General features: G+C 43.1%; 1 protein-coding gene across 1 annotated transcript in view; it reads right to left on the bottom strand.

Annotated features, from left to right (window-relative positions):
* stab1 (stabilin 1) overlaps positions 1–23,251 on the bottom strand; it is a gene marked incomplete at its 5' end in the record, with an annotated part of 91,583 nt that overhangs the window by 27,191 nt on the left and 41,141 nt on the right. Inside the window, 18 exon segments of the mRNA XM_084464345.1 lie at positions 9,583–9,727; positions 9,969–10,029; positions 10,142–10,274; positions 13,876–13,992; positions 14,821–14,922; positions 15,201–15,350; positions 16,131–16,299; positions 16,786–16,842; positions 17,826–17,966; positions 18,349–18,420; positions 20,176–20,352; positions 20,616–20,675; positions 20,782–20,910; positions 21,130–21,276; positions 21,867–21,947; positions 22,103–22,150; positions 22,283–22,345; positions 22,815–22,886. Coding sequence (XP_084320471.1) covers positions 9,583–9,727; positions 9,969–10,029; positions 10,142–10,274; positions 13,876–13,992; positions 14,821–14,922; positions 15,201–15,350; positions 16,131–16,299; positions 16,786–16,842; positions 17,826–17,966; positions 18,349–18,420; positions 20,176–20,352; positions 20,616–20,675; positions 20,782–20,910; positions 21,130–21,276; positions 21,867–21,947; positions 22,103–22,150; positions 22,283–22,345; positions 22,815–22,886 — 1,924 coding nt within the window.

Raw genomic sequence — 23,251 nt, forward strand, 5'->3', positions numbered from 1 at the left:
GTAGCATAAATAAAGATCAGGTCATCCGATTTAGATAGTTGGGTTAAAAAAGAGACAATTGAATAGAATGATAGAGCATTAATTGTGATTATGAATAACGGTCAAAGCAAAATATTCGTCTACTATTGAAGATGCAAATCTTAATAATGCAAATCTTAATATTGTAATTTTTTTTCATGAGCAAACAATAAGGTGAAATAAAGCTGCAAACAGCATTTTACGGTGCCAAACCTGAGCCGACAAATAAACGATCAAACCATTTTTTGCATTTTTGGACTGTTGCAATAGCGCCAACTTTAGACTGATTTAGATACAATTTGGACAGTTTCATCTTGACCCATGTACCTTTGACTATCCCAGGTTTGATGGTGATTGGGTTAAGTTAACCCTGACTTTTGACGTTAAATTTTGACAATTTTTGAGGATTTTGAGCCTCTAGCAGCCATGTTGTTTTGCCAATCACTTTCATTTCACTTAGCTGGAACTTTGGGCCCAACAACCACGAAGTTGGTCCCACTCAAAGCAAACATTGTGTCTATGAGCTGTGGTGTTTTTTGTGACAGGCCACACCCATTTCGATGCCACGCCGTATTTGTAAATATGTTGACTTTATCTTGTTCAGAATTTGACTTTTGCATTGGAGTCAAGATCATAGGAATCCAACTTGATGTTGATATGAGCATTTAACTATTTTTGTGTTTTAAACCACGCCTCTTTTAGAAGTCAATGGCTCATGGGTGCTTTAAACTTTATTGTACAGACTCATGCGGCAAATCTAGGAACCGCAAGTCATAAGTTCTTGAGGCATATTTGTCCAGCCTGAGGATATGCACGTGTGAACAAAGTTTCATGAGTGTAGGTCAAACCGGCTACGAAATATGCTTGTGCAAAGTTTGCATTTTTGGGCAGTTAGTATAACGCCACCTTTGGGCCAATCAGTGTAATATTTGCTCTCTGTTAATCTTGGGTCAACCTCTACAGGTCTAGTAAATTTCATAAAAAGCGTGCGAGCGGTTTAGACTGTGTAATGCAAACGGGGCAGAATAATAATAATAAAACTAACAATTACAATAGGTTCCTCGCACTTTGTGCTTGGCACCTAATAAACGTCCATGCTAATAATCGCCCACCCTACTGCCCAGAAGAACACTTTTCGTTCTCCCTGATTGTCTGTGTAAATATTTGCTCTGTACACCTAAGATCCATCATGCACACTAACAGTGATACTTAGCTATTAAACCAGCATTTTTACCCATGTCCCTGTCTCTTCTAAGAGATAGGAAGAGACAGAGACACCGTTAAATATTATAGTCAGAGTAAACATTTTCAAAATCAGCTACTAACCCATTGGTGTTTATTTTTGGATTGTGTTATTTTTTGTAATGTACATATTAGTTTGCAACTGTTTCTATTTTTTGTGGGAAATTTGAGTCCCCTCTCTTTTTTTTCCTATTCGGCAAGTGGTTCCCCTAAGAGGGTTAAAATCCGCCATGACGGTGTTGAATTTAGACGTGTAGGAATCTGGAATAACCAGAAAAGATTATTGAAAACCTGAAATCGGTCAGTTCGACTTATATGGTTCGAACTTGTAAATATGTGTTTAGTTATGATGAATATTATTTTTTGTGGTGTACGATTGTCCATGTGTTGTAAACCTGAAATCGGTCAGTTCGACTTATATGGTTCGAACTTGTAAATATGTGTTTAGTTATGATGAACATTATTTTTTGTGGTGTACGATTGTCCATGTGTTTTTGATTTTAAGATTGTTGTTTTTAAGATTTTTTAAGATTGTTTTTAAGATTTTGTCTCCCACTAAGAAGTGGGACAAGGGTACTTCTGGGGGTTATCGATTTACGACCCCAGGTGCGGCCAAAAATGTTTAGTCAGAAAAAAGAGACACGCAGAGAAACAAAGGTAGTAAATCAGAGGAGAAAAACTTTAGAAGATCACAGAAGGTGAGAAAAGCACCAAATGGTGTTTCAGGTGTAAACTCTTTTCTAGTAAAGGGACACCATGATCAATACGTCCCATGGTAATCGCAGAATTTAGAGGTTATTATCTAGACTCCATAACGTGAACAATTAGCATATAAAGTTGTCCATAGCACACACACCGCTCGTCCACAGAAGTCCAGGGGTCAACCAGCGCTGGGGACTCTTAGAGTTCAGGGAAAATCCTCTCTCACCAATCTGAGCAGAAGGACCCGCCCCAAAAGGACTCGGGGACGGCGGAGTTAATGCACAGTTCAACATATCACAAATATCATTGATATCACATAAAAAAAAAAAAAAAAAAAAGGGTAATAGGAAAAGTCACACTGGAAAGGATAATTGAATAAAAATGGGTATGACAATTATGAGACTGAAATACATATAATAAAAAGTAAATCTAAAACTGTACAAGTAGAATTACTTGTCAATTAAATCAATTAAAATCTAGAATCATGGTCGAGTAACTGCTATCTGTTAGGAAGTGATCCTACATGCTATGTTCTCAATTTCAATTATCATTTAATGCTCATGGAGTTAACTTGGAGTTAACCATGAGCAAGGAGGGAAGTAGTGAGACTAATCAAACTTTTGACTCAATTGAATTGTGTAGAACAATACCACTAACACTAATGAGTTCTCACATGCAAGCTAACAGAATGACTCATCTAACCTCGCATGAAATATTTACTGGTTGATCCATGCCTTCAACTTCATTTCAAGGATCCCATAAGGGACTTCCGTTAAAGCAATTATATAGAATTAAGAACAATATGTTTGACGACTAACTGCTGTACATGAGTTTGTATTCCAACAAGAGAAAAGCAGAACCTCAAAGCCAGACGAGAACCCACCAAGGGGAGTGGAGCCGGGTGACCAGATCTACCTAAGGGTTTTCAAGAACAAACCCAGGAGAGAAAGACCATACAAAGTCATCAGAGCAACGCCAACAGCCATCCAGGTGGAAGGAAGCACCACATGGACCCGATAGACCCGGAGAATACAACGGAAGAGAATCAGCCGTGGCGACCCGTTCCGCCTGTTGCTGAGGGGTTGACACTGTAACCGTGGAGCCTTCCCTTCTGGAAGGTTAGACGCAGAGGTGTAGAAGAACGACCCCAAGAGGCATAGAGGCACGGGCGCCACACACAGACGATGGCTGATACCACCTCCGCCCAATGCACAAGCTCTCTCTCTCTCTCTCTCTCTCTCTCTCTCTCTCTCTCTCTCTCTCTCTCTCTCTCTCTCACACAGTCACCAGGCTCACACACAGCCTCTCTCTCTCACACAGTCACCAGACTCACACACTCCCTCTCTCTCACAGTCACCAGACTCACACACAGCCTCTCTCTCTCACACAGTCACCAGACTCACACACAGCCTCTCTCTCTCAGTCACCAGACTCACACACAGTCACCAGACTCACACACAGCCTCTCTCTCTCACAGTCACCAGACTCACACACAGCCTCTCTCTCTCAGTCACCAGACTCACACACAGTCACCAGACTCACACACAGTCTCTCTCTCTCCCTCCCCCCTCACACACAGTCACCAGACTCACAGTCTCTCTCTCTCTCTCTCTCTCCCCTCACACACAGTCACCAGACTCACACAGTCTCTCTCTCTCCCTCCCCCCTCACACACAGTCACCAGACTCACACACAGTCTCTCTCTCTCTCTCTGTCACCAAACTCACACACAGTCTCTCTCTCTCTCTCTCAGTCACCAGACTCACACACAGTCTCTCTCTCTCCCTCCCCCCTCACACAGTCACCAGACTCACACACAGTCTCTCTCTCTCTCTCTCACAGTCACCAGACTCACACACTCTCTCTCTCTCACAGTCACCAGACTCACACACTCTCTCTCTCTCACAGTCACCAGACTCACACACTCTCCCTCTCTCACAGTCACCAGACTCACACACTCCCTCTCTCTCACAGTCACCAGACTCACACACTCCCTCTCTCTCACACACAGTCACCAGGCTCACACACAGCCTCTCTCTCTCACACAGTCACCAGGCTCACACACAGCCTCTCTCTCTCTGTCACCAAACTCACACACAGTCTCTCTCTCTCTCTCTCAGTCACCAGACTCACACACAGTCTCTCTCTCTCACACACACACACACCAGACTCACACACAGTCTCTCTCTCTCACACACACACCAGACTCACACACAGTCTCTCTCTCTCTCACACACACAGGCTCCCTCTCTCACACACACAGTCTCACACACAGTCACCAGCCTCACACAGTCTCTCTCTCTCACATACAGGCTCCCTCTCACACAGTCACCAGCCTCACACAGTCATTGTCACACACACAAAAGACGATGACTGATACCACCTCCAGATGCATGGGATCCGTCCGGACCCCAATGCACAAAGATGCAACAATAACGGAAGTAACCACGTTGGCATACTTGTTACGGAATAACAACAATATTTTAACTTGATTTGCCATTTAAAGGACTGCAGACAAAGTGAAGACTCATTCTACAAGGCTGAGAAATATCTGTGTATATCAACTGAGCCTACAATATACTACCGCGGCCCCAGTGCCTTCAAGGTATGAAAGCAGACGTCATGGTTCACACATCCTGGGTACAAGGAGGGATACTATCCCTGTGCAAGCAGATAAATGGGAAGTAGAAACAGGGGGACATAATGTAAATATACGGTTAAAATGGTTGAATTACACGGCACAAGCTCAGGGAAAGACCGACTGTATGATCTGCGCTGAAGGACGACCCACTCTAACCACAGCTCCCGCTAGGATTACCCAGTTTAACTCAAAAGAAGGGTTTGCATGCTTACTAGAACTGTTTGTAGACGGCCACATCACTGGGTGTATGACTAATGTAAAAGGCTTATTAGATATTATGTATCCTGAGACCCTAATTAGGGCTATACCCCCCAGCTTCGAAGTTAATCTTACTCCTGGCTACCATTGCATCCAAAGTAATGGCATAGGTAAGAAAGTGGGGTCCCTTCCTCCTGAAGTATGTAACACCACTAGAGTGATAGATCTGTTATCTAATATGGCTCATGCTCATAGTGACATATGGTGGTTCTGCGGAGGACAAATCATCAGAGGGTTCTCCCCATAAATTTCTCATGGACATGCACTGTAATTCAACTTGCCTATGCCTATCTATATTTTACCAGATAGCAAACATGTGATGAATCTCAAGATATGGAAGAATAGAGACTTCCCAAATTTTATTCGCCAGAAACTAACACTGAAACCGGTCTCAGAAAGTTTAGATAAAAATATTTACATAGACTCCATAGGTGTGCCCCGAGGCGTCCCCGAAGAACATAAAACTCCCAATCAAGTAATAGCAGGATTTGAATCTATTTTTGTTTGGTGGGCCACCATTAATAAAAATGTTGATTGGATAAACTATATATATTATAACCAACAGCGGTTTGTCAACCATACCACCGAGGTGATTAGGGGAATATCAGAACAATTAGATGCTACCTCTCGTATGGCCTATCAAAACCAGTTAGCATTGGACATGTGGACGGCTGAGCAAGGAGGGGTGTGCCAGATGATAGGAACAGCATGTTGTACTTATATCCCCAATAACGCAGCTCCAGATGGGTCAGTGTCCAGAGCGCTGGCAGGCCAACAGGCCCTCAGATTAGAGTGGGCGGAGAACTCGAGCATCACTAACCCTATCACCGGGTGGATGGAGAACATACTTGGTAAATGGATGAGTCCAATTCACTCAGTCTTCATGATGGGAATAGTAACAATAACCGTGTTAGTTGTTATTTGTTGTTGTTGCATTCCTTGCATACAAGGACTACTGAATAGGTTGATCACCACAGCAGTGAGTGCTTCAAGACTGCCAGATGTCTTACAGGCTTATGTAGGAATCGAACCTACTCCGGAGACAATGAGTGAACAGCAACCCGAAGGGCCCGATGTGATCAGATTAAATTACATAGAATAGTCCCCGGTTCCCAGAAGTTATGTGCATGTATCTAAGAGAAGCAATATACCTGGTTTACTTGAATGAGGAAACATTGAACAAACCCATGAGAGTCATGTTTACTATTACAAAATGTTGTTTAGATTTAAATGTAAAATGTCCAAAACTCTACATACATAAAGCTCACTGAGCCATTCAAACCTATGCATACTCGAAGGAAAATTTAAAATTGTGTTACTTTTTATGTTCAGTAGATTTTCATACATGCTGAAAAAATTGTGTTACTTTTTATGTTCAGTAGATTTTCATACATGCTGAAAAAATTGTGTTACTTTTTATGTTCAGTAGATTTTCATACATGCTGAAAAAATTGTGTTACTTTTTGTTATGTTCAGTAGATTTTCCATACTTACTGAAAAAAAAAAAAAATTTTTTTGTTTGTTTTGTTTTTGTTATATTCGGTAAATTTTCAATGCATACTGAAAGGGTATAAATTCTGTGTTATGACAAACAAGTGAATTTAAAAAAAAGGGTTTAACCATTTACCTATGCTGCTCAATTTTTTGTAATGTTGAAAGTATGTGAATTTAATTTTGTTTTATGCCTAGAAGTGTTTTGACAAAGTTTCCATTGATGAATATGTGCCTTTATGATTATGCCTTTATGACCATATGACGTACTGATTGTATTGTGTAGTGTTGATTATGTTGATGATTGTTCCATGGTAACCAACCCATGGGTGTGTACATATTTTCTCTTTTGCTTTTTACTCTTGTTTTTTATATATGCTGTTGGTAATATTAGTGGTTTGTAGAATGGTCATCTGAGATGACCAAGGAGGGAATTGTGACATTTTTTAATTGTAATATTCCCTAGCGATACATTTTTACTGTAATACTCTCACTTAGCCATATCCAGTAGCACCAAGCATAGTTTAGAGGTAATTTCCCCTCCTAATCGCCTGAGGGCAGCACTGAACACAATTGATAAAGTTATAAAACATTTACACTAGGGGCAGCAACGGACACACACAGGAAGTGAGAAAACCCAAAGAAGAACACCTGGGATACATAAACTCAGACTCCGCCTTTGGAAGAGAGAATCTCTCAGCGGCGTATCTTCCTGCATGCTAAGCTCTGAGACGCTCCGCGCGTGTTATTTACGATCCCTCTCCTTTTGTTTCATAGACGATAGACAATAGACCAATAACCTCAACCAAATAAAGTGAGTTAAAAGCGATCCTGTCTCGGCGGCCTTTCCTGGACCAAAATCCACAACATTTCTCGCTTTTTCAAAATTGAGGGTGTCTATGACTTTAATTTCGCCATATTTACGTAACCGTTTTATAAAAGCAATAGATCACTTCAGTCAGTGATATACGGTAATTATACCACAGTGAAGGGGGTCGCCGCCCCTCCGCTGCGCGTCGGGACGGACAACGCCCCTTAACTGTGGTATAATGAGCGTATACCACGGCCTGTCGTGATCTATTGCTTAAATATACTCTCTATCATAGTATTTGATTTTGTATTTTTTATATATACGGTTACTGTTTTACAGTTTTTATTTTAGTATTTTATAAAGTGTGTCTCATCTAATATTTAATAATGTCTGGTGGCTCTCCTATCTTCATAGACCTAGATGGTCAATATGGAACCACATCCTCTCTAGATCTCCATGGAAACATGGACCATCCATCGCCGTATCACCAGTTGCCTGGCAACCGACCATGACTGGAGCCAAAATGTCCGTCTGACCCCTCCCGATGACCTAATTTAATGGATTTCAATAAAAACGTTCAATAACACGTGAGTTAACTCAGCCGATGTAGACTCTTACGTGTCGGATCCAGTCAGATGTTGAGTCCACTACATGTTCATGTCACTAACATGTCTTCATGATACTATTTATTGGTTCACTCAGCAGCCATCTTGAACCCTGAGCGATGAGGGGAGGTGTTCTGACCCTGACCGAAGCTTGCTGACAGTTGCTTAGCAATTGAGAATGAGGAGTCACGTGATTTTTGGGGAGGGGAGGGGAGGGGTTTGAGCCCGTCCGCCATGATGGCATCCACAGCTATCGGTTGCCAGGGGCAACGTTGTCAGAGCGGCATAGAGACAGAGGAGGAAATACGCAACATAGAGACGCAGGAGCCATTACAAGATAGAAATAAAGAAATAAAGAAATAAATGGAGAAGAATAAGGCGAAGGAAAAGGATCCTTACAGGAACAAACTCACTGCCAGCACCAAGCAGAGGTATGAGGAGAAGCTGTCAGACTTAAACAACGTCGACCCATACGAGCTACCTGCAGCAGAATGGGACAGAGACCTGGACCTTTTACCTTTTCAACCACCTCCTCTGCTAGCAGCTACCGTGTCAACAATAACGCAAAGCTCAGCTGCACTCGGAGGGGCGTACCTTCCAACATGGCAGGAAGTGGGGGTTACCGTGGTAACTGGGGGGGGCTCTGTGCCGTGACGACAACTCCTCATTCTCAATAGTCACCGATGATAACAAGCGCAGCCTGCCCCATCGTTTAGAAGACCATCTTACTGAGTGATGAATGGATGATGCATGAGTGATGAATGGATGATGGATGAGTGAGGAATGGATGAGTGATGATGGATCGATTATGGATGATGAATGGATGAGTGATGAATGGATAATGGATGAATGGATGAGTGATGGATTATTGATGATGGATTAATGGATGATGAATGGATGAGTGGTGGATGGATGAGAGATGAATGGATGAATGGATGAGTGATGGATTATTGATGATGGATGAATGGATGAGTAGTGGATAAATGAGAGATGATGGATGAATGGATGATGGCGTTGGCACGTTCCTGGAGCCCCCACACTAGGAAGTTATAGTGAACAGGCGGCATTCCTCTTTCCTCTACGAAACATAATATTGACGAGTTGCAAGGAGAGGTCAGTCATCTCCTGTCTCGTGGCGTGCCTGGAGACATAACCTACTGGGTAGGACTGGGATCCACTCTGGATGCTGTTATCCAGCTGAAGGGAGACAGTGAGGTAACGAGCGAATCTCTGCGAGGGGGTGTATGCCCGTACGTTTAGCGCAGACAGAGTGGTAATGTCACTGCACGAGCGACTGGGACACTGAGCTACTGTCTGCGTCGGTGAGGCCCTTCCACCTCCCGAGAGACCCTCCCCGATTATTCATTTCCGTTGTTTGTGTACCCCCCGAGGCCCAGGCAACATCTGCTGCCGACACCATTTTGAAAGAGACACAGAAACTGAAATCCATCTCGACTGATGCCTCAAACATTCCACACAGAGATAATCGTTGTAATCTGAGCAAGCTGGCTGGGGGGGAGACGGTGCTCAAAGGAGAGGTCCTGACTGACTACCATGGACACGATGATGTTACCATGGTAATGATGGATGAGAGCAGGATTATGTTACCATGGTAATGATGGATGAGAGCAGGATTCTGTTACCATGGTAATGATGGATGAGAGCAGGATGTGTTACCATGGTACTGATGGATGAGAGCAGGATTCTGTTACCATGGTAATGATGAATGAGAGCAGGATGTGTTACCATGGTACTGATGGCTGAGAGCAGGCTGTGTTACCATGGTAATGATGGCTGAGAGCAGGCTGTGTTACCATGGTAATGCAGGTCCTTGCAGGATGCCTGGGCGTGGCAGCCTCCGTTCTCCTCCAGGCAGCGGTCCACTGGTGGCACCACCCTCTCCAGACACTGGACTCCATTACCCACGTACCCCAGCTTACACTCACACTGACGCTGGCCCTGGAGAGCAGACACAGACTCAGACAGACAGGCAAACAAGCTCTCAGACACAGAAACAGATGGACAGAAAGAGACAGACAGACAGACAGACAGACAGACAGACAGACAGACAGGCAGACGGAGAGAAAGAGACAGACAGAGAGAGACAGAGAGAGAGAGAGAGAGAGAGAGAGAGAGAGAGAGAGAGAGAGAGAGAGAGAGAGAGAGAGAGAGAGAGAGAGAGAGAGAGAAACAGACTGACCGGTCCAGTAAATTTGCAGGTGGCAAAGTCGCTGCATCCTCCATTGAGCTCCTCAATACACCTGGTTGACACAAATAATATACATCATATACATGTGCATCTAAATCTGTCAATTCAAAATATGTACTGTAGCTGTATAACTAGCTCCAGTGTTGTCTCTTATGAGATCTCACCTGTTGATTGGCTCACAGGAGTACCCGTCTCCACGGTAACTGGCCTGGCAGGAGCAGTTGGTCTGCCAACTGGTCTGGTTACAGTCGGCGTGCTGGTGACAGCCGCCGTTATACTCTGCACACAGGTCTGGAACTACACCACAAGCCACTACCGTTACACAATATCACTACACAATATCACTACCTCTACACAATATCACTACAATTACACAATATCACTACCGCTACATAGGGGTGTAACGATACACTCATTCGTACGGAAATTTTCCGGTATGCGTCTAACGGTTCGATGCACGTTTCATTTCTGTACATACCGAAAAAAAAGAAAGTATTTTTTTTTTTGGGGGGGGTCAAGCAGCGAAGCTGCGAGACAACCTAATGTTTTTGTACGTTTTCCTATTATTATTATCCTGCCATGGGAGTCTATGGCAGCCCATAAAACGCCATGGTAAAAAGTTGTGAAATTTGGCACACTGAGGCCGTTTCTGAAATGGCATACTACATACTGCTCGTATACTGATCGTGACGTAAAAGTAGTAAGTAGTATGCATTACGCGAAAAATGTTTTTTTGCAGTATGCGACAGTTACCCGGATGATGTACTAATCGGTCAAAAAATTCTAGTATACATCCAGAGCTCACTACGTCGGATACTGTATCCCATAATGCAACGAGGCACCGCTGAACATTTAAAATAATGGCGGACAATGCGAGCGGCGAATACAAATGTAAGTATTAGTTGTTTATTTTGATGTGATAAGCTTTCGTATGTTTTTGTAATTGTGTGTTTTTCATTGTTAACAGAACAAATGGCTCAACCAATATTTAATAATTTTATATTTAGAACCCAATTTTTTGGTCATGTGACTGTGTAGTACACTGCATGATACTTGTCATACTTGCATACTATACTGCATACTAGGGCGGGGAGTAGTATGTAGTGCACAGTATATACTGCGTCAGTATGCAGTATGTAGTATGTAGTATAGCATTTCAGAAACAGCCTGATTCAGGACAGTCCCATAAGCCCTCACAGCAAATTTGAGGTCGCTAGCCCATGAGCTCTAGCACCACCAACAGGTCAAAGTTGGACATGCATTCATGTTTATAACTTTTGACCCATTTATCCAATATTCACAAACAAGGTATCATTGGAATCCTTGGGCCGAGTTCAACGCACCCTATGACGTCATTTTGCGCCATGATGGATTTTCCTCCATCTTGGTTTATGTCAAAAACCTTCAAAATGTTTCAGCTATCACAAATTTTGTCCAATCATCTTGAAACTTGGCACAGATGATGTTCAGACCATGCTTCACAAAAACTACCCAACAGATTTTTCAAATTCAAAACTGTTTGGCCGCAACAGCCAATCAAATTCAACCACAAAGCCGCCAAACAGGAAGTAAGCCAATTTCTCAGCAGCCCTTTGACGTATCATAACCAAACTTGGTACATAGACCCATGACATCATCATGGGGACACTCAATGAATTTGGTGACCTTTGACCTCTAGGGGGCGCTATAATTAATGACGATGTGTTTTAACTCCTCTCTCTTCACAGGAGTATATTTCAAACAAATGTCCAATGTCTGGTGATACTATCAGACCTCCCCATATAGCTGGTAAATAAATTGTCATACATAGACCCATGACATCATCATGGGGACACTCAATGAATTTGGTGACCTTTGACCTCTAGGGGGCGCTATAATTAATGACGATGTGTTTTAACCACCTCTCTCTTCACATGAGTATATTTCAAACAAATGTTCAATGTCTGGTGATACTAGGGTTGGGTACCGAGGACCGAGTACCGAGTGGTACCAGTGGCAACATGGTCGGTTCTACCCGGACCGAATGACTACATTTCTTTCGGTGCCTCATTTCGGTGACACAACAATCCTCTTGCACTCTTGTGGTCGGAAAAATTGCAGAGCACTTTCCCCTCCTGCTGCAGCCATCATGTCCAAAGCAAAACGCTCTCGCTGCACTGTTAGGAACTGGTACCTTTTCAAAGAATCAGTGTTGGCATGGCATTTCTATAAAACAAGAAATAAGTATCGATTTCGGAACCAGCATCGGTTTACAGGAATCGAAATCGAACCGGAATCTAAATATTTAAAACGATACCCAACCCTAGGTGATACTGTCAGACCTCCCCATATAGCTCATAAATTATTTTTCATGGAAACATCAGAAAAACATCACCATGTTGAAAGTTGTCAAAATCAATAGTACATATCCACAAATTATGTCGAAACTTGCCAGATATGGTCTTCAGACCAAGCTAAACACATGTGTCAAACTGCTTTTTCAAATTCAAAACCGTTTGGCCGTGACAGCCAATCAACGAGACGGCGAAGCCACCAAACAGGAAGTAAGCCTGTTTCTCAGCAACCCTTTAACATATCATAGCCAAACTTGGTACATAGACTCATGACATCATCCCGGGGACACCCAAACAATTTGGTGACCTTTGACCTCAAACAGGAAGTGAGCTCTTATCTCTGCAAGGCTTTCATGTATCCAAACCAAACTTGGCTCGTAGACTTATGACCCTATCCTGATTATGCCGATTATTATGCTGATTATTAAGGAATTTGGTGACCTTTGACCTCTAGGGGGGCAAGTGTGATCATATCTCAGTCAACCTTTTATTTTTTGACATGAAACTTGTGCTGAAGGCCGTGTGTCTGACGTAGATCTATCTTGTTGATGTGGCTACTCTGGTCTATTATGCAAATTAGTTTATGGAGTCCCATTCTGCTTGACCCCCACATCACTGCTTGCAGTTATATTTTTATAAAGTTTTTATTGATAAGCACACACTCTGAGAGTGTCTTGTCTTGTCCTGATGTTTTGTGTTGAGGACCACAATGAAAATAAGTCCTGGACTTGTGTTTTTATCCTCAATTGTATTTGATGTCTTTCCATTTGTGTAAGGCATTTGTTTGATACAATTTAATAAATCAAATCAAAATCCAATTGTTTAATAAAAATAAAATAATCAAATCTGCTGTACCGAAAAAACATACAGAACCGTGACTTAAAAACCGAGGTACGTACCAAATCGTGACTTTTGTGTATCGTTACACCCCTACTGCTACACAATATCACTACACAATATCACTATCGCTACACAATATCACTACACAATATCACTACTGTTACACAATATCACTACACAATAACAACCATTAGCGTTACACCACAAACCCCTACCATTACACAAAAGGGGAAAAGCTGGGCCTTATACCACGCTTTTCTAACCAGTGGCGACTCAAAACGCTTTACAATATGGCCTAACATTCACCCATTCATGCACTCATTCATATACCCACGGTGGAGTCAACCACGCAAGGCGATAACCAGCTCGTCTGGAGCAGTCAGGGTGAGGTGTCTTGCTCAGGGACACCTCGACACTAGGAGGAGCCGGGGATCAAACTGGCAACCTTCTGGTTACCAAACAGGCTGGGCCTGGTGTGAGGCTGGGTTTAGTGTGAGGCTGGTGAGAGGCTGGGTTTAGTGTGAGGCTGGGCCTGGTGTGAGGCTGGTGAGAGGCTGGGTTTAGTGTGAGGCTGGGCCTGGTGTGAGGCTGGTGTGAGGCTGGTGAGAGGCTGGGTTTAGTGTGAGGCTGGTGTGAGGCTGGTGTGAGGCTTGGCCAGTGGTGAGGCTGGTGTGAGGCTGGTGAGAGGCTGGGTTTAGTGTGAGGCTGGACCTGGTACCACCCACCTGGCATGGGAATGCAGTGGGTCCCGTTGCCCTCAAAGTGATTCCTACACTGACAGCCGCTCCCTGGAACACAGGCTGCCTCCTCGTGGCAATGGGAGCACTCCTCTGGGAGCTGGTCTGATGGAGCACACTGTGATTACACTACAGTACACACACTACACTACAGTAAACACCATACACTACAGTACACACAAAACACTAAAGTACACACAATACACTACAGTACACACCATACATTAAAGTACACACAATACACTACAGTACACACAATACACTAAAGTACACACAATACACTACAGTACAAACAATACACTAAAGTACACATACTACACTATAGTACACACAATACACTACAGTACACACCATACACTATAGTACACACACAATACACGACACACACAGTACACTACACATTCATACAATACCCTACACACAATACACTACAGTACACACACCAAATACACTAAAGTACACACAATACACTAGAGTACAAACAATACACTACAGTACACACCATACACTACAGTACACACCATACACTATAGTACACACACAATACCCTACACACATACACACAATACACTACACATACACACATACACACAATACACTACACATACACACATGCACACATACACTACAGTACACACAATACACTACACTTAGACACAATACACTACATATACACACAAGAAACTACACTAACACACAATACGCTACACATACACACACAAAACACTAGGCTTTACGCAGATAACACTACACACATTAGACTCACAAATTAAACACACAATACACATTGCACATACATTTCACATTACATGAAATTTTGACAGAAAATGTCAGACTAACAGACATCAGATGAACAATGATTGAATAATTGATGACGTGATTGGTTGTCATCTAGTTTCTCATGATTAGTGGATTGATAAATGAATTGATCACCTAGTTTCTCCTTGCAGAGTTTCCCGTACCAGCCGGTCTCACACGAACACTCTCCAGATCCATCGACCCCGTGGTCACAGCTGCCATGGACACACTCACACTCTGACACACACACAGGCACGCACGCACGCACGCACGCACGCACGCACACACACACACACACACACACACACACACACACACACACACACACACACACACACACACACACACACACACACACACACACACACACACACACACACACACACACACACGCACGCACAAATATACATAAAGAGTAAAGTATAAATATAGTAATTTACATTATATATGTATCTGTATCCACCACATGTTCGACTACTAACAGTAAGACACATGGGCAGACATCTTGGTCTTACTTGTGCAATTGCTGCCGTAGTGACCAGGCTCACACCGCTCACAGGCGCTCCCTATGAATCCCTGGTTGCAGCTGCACGTGCCCAGGCCGTACATGCCGTCCCGGCAGTTACCGTGGTTACCACAGGGCGCGGCCAGCCCACCTGGACACACTGTGAGGCAACGGAGGAACCAGTACTACAATCAGTACTACAAGACCAAGTGCCAGTACTGCACAACGAAGTACCATTACGACACGACCAAGTACCAGTACTACACGACCAAGTACCAGTACTTCATGACCAAGTACCAGTACTACATGACGAAGTATAAAGTAGTAGTGAATGGCTAGGAACAGTGTAGCATCGGCTCTATAAGAAGAGGTTCATGAATGAACATCTAGGAGCAGTGTAGTATCAGCTCTGTATTAATGAACATCTAGGAGCAGTGTAGTATCAGCTCTGTATTAATGAATGTCTAGGAGCAGTGTAGTATCAGCTCTGTATTAATGAATGTCTAGGAGCAGTGTAGTATCAGCTCTGTATTAATGAATGTCTAGGAGTAGTGTAGTATCAGCTCTGTATTAATGAATGTCTAGGAGCAGTGTAGTATCAGCTCTGTATTAATGAATGTCTAGGAGCAGTGTAGTATCAGCTCTATATGAATGAATGTCTAGGAGCAGTGTAGTATCAGCTCTATATGAATGAATGTCTAGGAGCAGTGTAGTATCAGCTCTATATGAATGAATGTCTAGGAGCAGTGTAGTATCAGCTCTGTATTAATGAATGTCTAGGAGCAGTGTAGTATCAGCTCTATATGAATGAATGTCTAGGAGCAGTGTAGTATCAGCTCTATATGAATGAATGTCTAGGAGCAGTGTAGTATCAGCTCTATATGAATGAACGTCTAGGAATGTCTAGGAGCAGTGTAGTATCAGCTCTATGTGAAGAAACCTTGGCAGTCGCGTCCAAAGTGGCCAGGGCAGCACTTGGGGTTCCAGACCTCCTTCGTGCAAATCCTCCTGCAGGAGGAGAAGAGGAATGATGTGTGTTTCCAGCGTAAGGCCATGCTGGAGGACCCATACCCGCGGTGCAGGGGCAAGGAACACAACTCGTTTTCGCCCTGGAGGAGGAGAGCAGACAGGTATGTTAGACAGACAGGGAGACACACATGTCAGACCGACAGGTATACCAGACAGACACAAGCAGGCACAGGGACAGACAGCTATGTCATTCAGACAGACAGCTATGTCATACAGACAGACAGCTATGTCATACAGTCAGGGAGACAGACACAGGGAGACAGACATGTCAGACTGAAAGGTATGTCAGAAGGACAGGGAGACAGACATGTCAGACAGATGGCTATGTCATACAGACAGACAGCTACGTCATACAGTCAGGGAGACAGACACAGAGAGACAGACATGTCATACAGACAGGGAGACAGACACGGGGAGACAGACATGTCAGACGGACAGGGACACAAGCAGGCACCCGGACAGTCAGACCTACGCCATACAGACAGGCAGACAGACACAGACAAGTCATTCAGACAGACAGCCATGTCTTACAGACAGACGGGTATGTCATACAGATGGACACCTACTGTGTCTGTTGTACGGAACGGACAAACTGGGAGTGCAGCGCAGGATCCGCAGCGACTCTGAAGAACAGCAGAAACAACGATACTCTGATTAGACCGTAATCTGATTAGACAGTAATCTGATTAGATAGTATTAATCTGATTAGACAGTAATCTGATTAGATAGTAATCTGATTAGATAGTATTAATCTGATTAGACCGTAATCTGATTAGACCGTAATATGATTAGACAGTAATCTTATTAGACAGTAATCTGATTAGATAGTATTAATCTGATTAGACAGTAATCTGATTAGACGGTAATCTGATTAGATAGTATTAATCTGATTAGACCGTAATCTGATTAGACAGTAATCTGATTAGATAGTAATCTGATTAGACGGTAATCTGATTAGATAGTATTAATCTGATTAGACTGTAATCTGATTAGACAGTAATCTGATTAGATAGTAATCTGATTAGACAGTAATCTGATTAGATAGTATTAATATGATTAGGCAGTAATCAGATTAGACAGTAATCTGATTAGATAGTATTAATCTGATTAGATAGTAATCTGATTACAGTAATCTGATTAGATAGTAATCTGATTAGACAGTAATCTGATTAGATAGTATTAATCTGATTAGATAGTATTCATCTGATTAGACCGTAATCTGATTAGATAGTAATCTGATTAGACAGTAATCTGATTAGACAGTAATCTGATTAGATAGCATTAATCTGATTAGACAGTAATCTGATTAGATAGTATTAATCTGATTAGATAGTAATCTGATTAGATAGTATTCATCTGATTAGATAGTAATCTGGTTAGACAGTAATCTGATTAGATAGTAATCTGATTAAATAGTATTAATATGATTAGATAGTAATAATCTGATTAAATAGTAATCTGATTAGACAGTATTAATCTGATTAGACAGTAATCTGATTAGATAGTATTAATCTGATTAGATAGTAATCTGATTAATTAGTATTAATCTGATTAGATAGTAATAATCTGATTAGACAGTAATCTGATTAGATAGTAATCTGGTTACTTTGATCTTTTCATTCTCCAGTCCGTCGCAGTGTGCTCCAAGGCCAGGCGGCTCCAGTAATTGGTTGATTCCGAAGGCCATGCCCTCTTTGAAGACCAGGAACCGTTCCACCACCCTCGCCCCGTTAACGGTCAGATCCCCCTGCACACCAATAGACAACAATTTGTATTATACTGTATGTGTGTGTGTGTATATATTTGTGTGTGCATGGGTGTGTATGTATATATATTTGTGCTGTGTGTGTGTGTATAGTTGTGTGGGTGTGTATGAGTGTGTGTTTGTGTGTATACATGTGTTATTGTGTGTGTGTGTGTGTGTGTGTGTGTGTGTGTGTGTGTGTGTGTGTGTGTGCGTGGGTGTGTATGTATATATTTGTGCTGTGTGTGTGTGTGTATAGTTGTGTGGGTGTGTATGAGTGTGTGTTTGTGTGTATACATGTGTTATTGTGTGCGTGTGTGTGTGTGTGTGTGTGTGTGTGTGTGTGTGTGTGTGTGTGTGTACTTGTGGCTGTGTGTGGTCTCACCGCCAGGTCCTTGTTGCAGTTGAAGCTGATCTTGGATCCATGCATAGACCGGGACCCAGCGACGAGCAGTATCTACACACACACACACACACACACACACACACACACACACACACACACACACACACACACACACACACACACACACACACACACACACACACACACACAAATGCACACAAGTATACACAAACACACAGAGTCGATGAGTAAAAAGGAGGAGGAGGAGGCGGAAGTAGGAGGAGAAGGAGGAGGGAGGAGGGAGTGAGAAGGTCGATGGAGAGGAGGGAAGAGGAGGAGGAGGAGGTTGTGAGGATTATATAAAAAGATGAGGAGGAGCATGGCCCTTAAGTCAGGCATTAAGGCCCATGCCCCACCTCTGATTGGTCTAAAAAAAGAAAAAAATTCAATATATTTACTTCATATATAAATGCACATCAATATTTGTAAAAATATAAGTAATATGATCTAATATGAAATGTATTGATTTCTGTGGCCATGTGAGCAGGCCAGTGACGCACTTTCTTTGATGCTAATATGGGTTATTGAGGTGCCCCACCACAAGGGGGGGACGTGAGAAAGCCTTATGCAGAGGTCACTGCAGCTGCCTGTTCAGGGGTGAGGTCAGGGGTGAGGCGGGCTGGGACCCCAGGTCAGTGGTTGACGTTCAGATGTAAAAAAAGGTGAGTTGAGCTCATTTATTGAATCTCTCGCAGGATAGACACGCTCCGAAATTGGGTGGTGGGTCATCAATTAACATCCATTTGTGTTCTCAAACTTTTTCTACCAGGTTTTACCATCTCTAAGATATTTTTTCAGCCGAGTGCCCCCTTCACCGGCACAAATAAAAAAAATAAAAATAAAAATAATGTTCTATTTGGCAGTGAAATAATAGCAAATAATACAACTTGAGTGAGAAACATGGGTAATGAATCCCATTACAATATATTCCTCCTGAAACTGACGACATGATGGTGTTTCTGTATGTGCTTTCTTTTTCACTGATTCTCCTTTCTCCTTGTTGTCAGATTTACATTTCAACCATGATTTTCTATTGTCTAGCTTTCAGAATTGAAAAAAGAAGAAGATAGTTAGCTGAGTACCCCTACTCCAAAGTATCCCAAGTCCAATCAAGTTTTGATTCTGTGTACAGACACCACTGCTCACAGGGACTGAAGCTGAGGGCTGAAGCTGAGGGTTGTTTCTGCTGATTTCTGTAAATTGATGATGACTTCGGAACGTGTTGTAACAGTCAGAGAGGAGAGGAGGGGAGAGGAGAGGAGGAGAGAAGAGGAGCAGAGGAGGAGAGGAGAGGGGCAGAGGGAGAGAGGAGAAGAGCAGAGGGAGAGAGGAGAAGAGAGGAGAGGAGGGAGGGGAGAGCAGAGGGAGAGGAGAGGAGTGAGAAGAGAGGAGAGAGGAGGAGAGAGGATTAGGAGAGGAGAGGAGAGGAGGAGTTAATGGGTGAATTACCCACCTCATTGAAAAGCTGACAAGTGCACACACACACACACACACACACACACACACACACACACACACACACACACACACACACACACACACACACACACACACACACACACACACAGATGAATATGAATATTCATCACACAGATGAATATGCTGTTTTGTTACTGACAAACAGAGAGACAAACAGAGAGACAGAAAGAGAGACATACAGACACAGGTAGACAGACAAATAGACAGGTGGACAGACAGACATGTAGACAGACAGACACGTAGAAAGACAGACAGACATGGAGACAGACAGATAGACAGACAGAAATGCGAACAGACAGACATGTAGACAGACAGAAAGACAGGTACCATGCTGGACATCATGATGTGGGCTTCCAGGATGTCCTGTAGCTGCTGTTTGTGTTGTGGGGCACTGAGCCAGGTTTTCCTGGCCTCAGGGAGGCGCTGCAAGGCCTCGTCTGTAGGCCACAGCATCCGGAAGGGCTGGAGGCGGGTCTTGCTGAGCACCGGGAGCAGCCCGGAGTCCTGCTCACACATACAGTGATCCATTATCCAGCTGAGCTGCTACCATGTTACATACAGCGACCCATTACCATGTCACATACAGCGACCCATTACCATGTCACATACAGCGACCCATTACCATGTCACATACTTATTATAACTACTACGACTGACTACTACTAATGATTAATATTAGTAATGTAATAATAGAGATTACTATAAGTGATCTTGTAGTAGTACTGATGTAGATATGGGGGTAATGAGTAGCGATCTTGTAGTATTACCTTGAACAGGTCGCTAAAACGGGTGTAGCCGTACGCTTTTACTGCTGTCGTAAAGTTCATCTGGGAAGAAAAAAAGAAGTCAAGCTGTGTTTCTGTGTTAAAACCAACAAACAGACCGACAGTCAGAAAAACTGTTTGACTGACAGACTAGCAGACAGCCACGTACTTTTTGGTCCAGGGTGGTTTTGTTCTCTAGAGAATATGGAGTCAGGACTTGATCCACATAATGGATAATGCCGTCAGTAGTGACATCACTTCCTATAATCTTGGACCTATTGTTAATGTACACATCACCCTACAGACAGACAGACAAACACATTCAGAGAGAGAGAGACAGGCAGATAGACAGAAAGAGAGAAAGGATAATTAACATTTAGGAATTGAACATTCAGGTTCAAACCAAAACCTGTTTTACTAAAGTGTGTGTGTGTGTGTGTGTGTGTGTGTGTGTGTGTGTGTGTGTGTGTGTGTGTGTGTGTGTGTGTGTGTGTGTGTGTGTGTGTGTGTGTGTAACCTCTCGCTGGGCGAAGTCCAGAGTGTGTCCTGAGAGCGAGACAGCCTGCTTGGTGGTTGTCAGGTCGCTGAAACTGAGGGCCTCACAGAACACAACGTGGGCCTGACTCAGGTGTTGGATCCGACCCTGAGACTGCCACTCTGACAGCTACACAACCATACTAGTTAGTTTTACTGGTTAATACTAGTTAGAAATACTAGACCCTGAGACTCCAGCTCTGACAGATAGAAAACAATACTAGTTAGTTATATCGGTTAATACTAGTTAGAGAAACTAGACCCTGAGATGCCTACTCTGACAGATAACACACAATATTAGTTAGTTATACTGGTTAATACTAGTTAGAGATACTAGTACTACTAGACCCTCAGACTCTCACACAGATAGAACAGATAAAAAACAATACTAGTTAGTTATACTACTTTGTTAGTTATCGCTGGTACTCACTAGTTCATAGGATAATTAAATATATTTATATTACTTAGTAATACTAGTTAATAATCAGATGTTATTAAACGCAACCTCCTCTCAGTGAATGTAAAGTTGTGCTTCATGACAAGTAGAAATCATCACAAAGAATCAGAAGCAATAGTTAAACCCGCCCACTGGATGAGACTACAGAGAGAGAGAGAGAGAGAGAGAGAGAGAGAGAGAGAGAGAGAGAGAGAGAGAGAGAGAGAGAGAGAGAGAGAGAGAGAGAGAGAGAGATGGATTGTCTGTGGTGTGTTTCTACGTACAGGGAAATCCTGATTGGTCGCAATGTCAGGAACGAACACTGTGATTGGACCCTTGAATGACACAGACGATCGATAATACGTCTGCAAAAAAACCAAAACAACATAGTCTGGTGATGAGGGCCCCTGGGAGCTAGTAAAACAGACTAGTACTTTGGTGATGAGGGCCCCTGGGAGAAAGTACATTATACTAGTACTCTGGTGATGAGGGCCCCTGGGAGTAGGTACATTATACTCACATTCATAAATTGACGGAAGAAGGCGTTTTTCGGATTATGTATAAGCTCCTAATTGGAAGACAAATCGACACAGACACAGACAGACAGGCAGACAGATAGGCAGACAGACCATTAGATGAGATGGTTTGTACATGTTAACATTAAGACTGAAAGGTTGGCTGACTGCGTCACATCACCCACCTCCAGGGTGCTTCCCTTGCAGACTCCCTGGCGGATCGCTAATGGAGAACACACACACTTGCCCTACACACACACACACACACACACACACACACACAGACACACACACACACACACACAAACACACGCATGCATACGTGCACGCACACACACAAACATGCGTGAGCACACACAGATGGGTTTAGATTAGATTAAACTACATGAGACTGAATCACATTAAACTAGATCAGATGATTGTGGATTAGATTAAATGTGTTCAGATTAAACTACATGAGACTAAATCCTATTACGTAAACAACATGAGACTAGGTTTGATTAACTAACTAAGATAAGTCTTGATTATGGTTAACTAGACCAGATGATGCTTGGTTAGGGTTAACTAGACCATATGAGATTAGATTAAGGTTAACTAGACCATATGAGATTAGATTAAGGTTAACTAGACCAGATGAGATTAGATTAAGGTTAACTAGACCAGATGAGACTAGATTAGGGTTAACTAGACCAGATGAGACTAGATGAGAGGACTCACCCTACTGCAGAGCATTATCTTGGTACATCTGCGGCCCACCAAATGGGACCCAGGCAGGCAGGAGCATGCCGTCTAGACACACACACACACACACACACACACACACACACGTACACGCACACACACTCACACACATGCACGCACACAGACATACAAACACATGCACGCCACACACATCCACACGCACGCACACACACACACACACACACACATGCACACACACACATGCATGAACGCACACACCCACGCACACACACACACACACACACACACACACACACACACATGCACGCATACACACTCGTGCGCACACACACACACACACACACACACACACACACACACATACATGCACACACACACACTCGTGCGCACACACACACACACACACACACACACACACACACACACACACACACACACACACACACACACAC

This window comes from Micromesistius poutassou (assembly GCF_964030765.1).
Source record: "Micromesistius poutassou genome assembly, chromosome: 2".
Classification (NCBI taxonomy): Eukaryota; Metazoa; Chordata; class Actinopteri; order Gadiformes; family Gadidae; genus Micromesistius; species Micromesistius poutassou.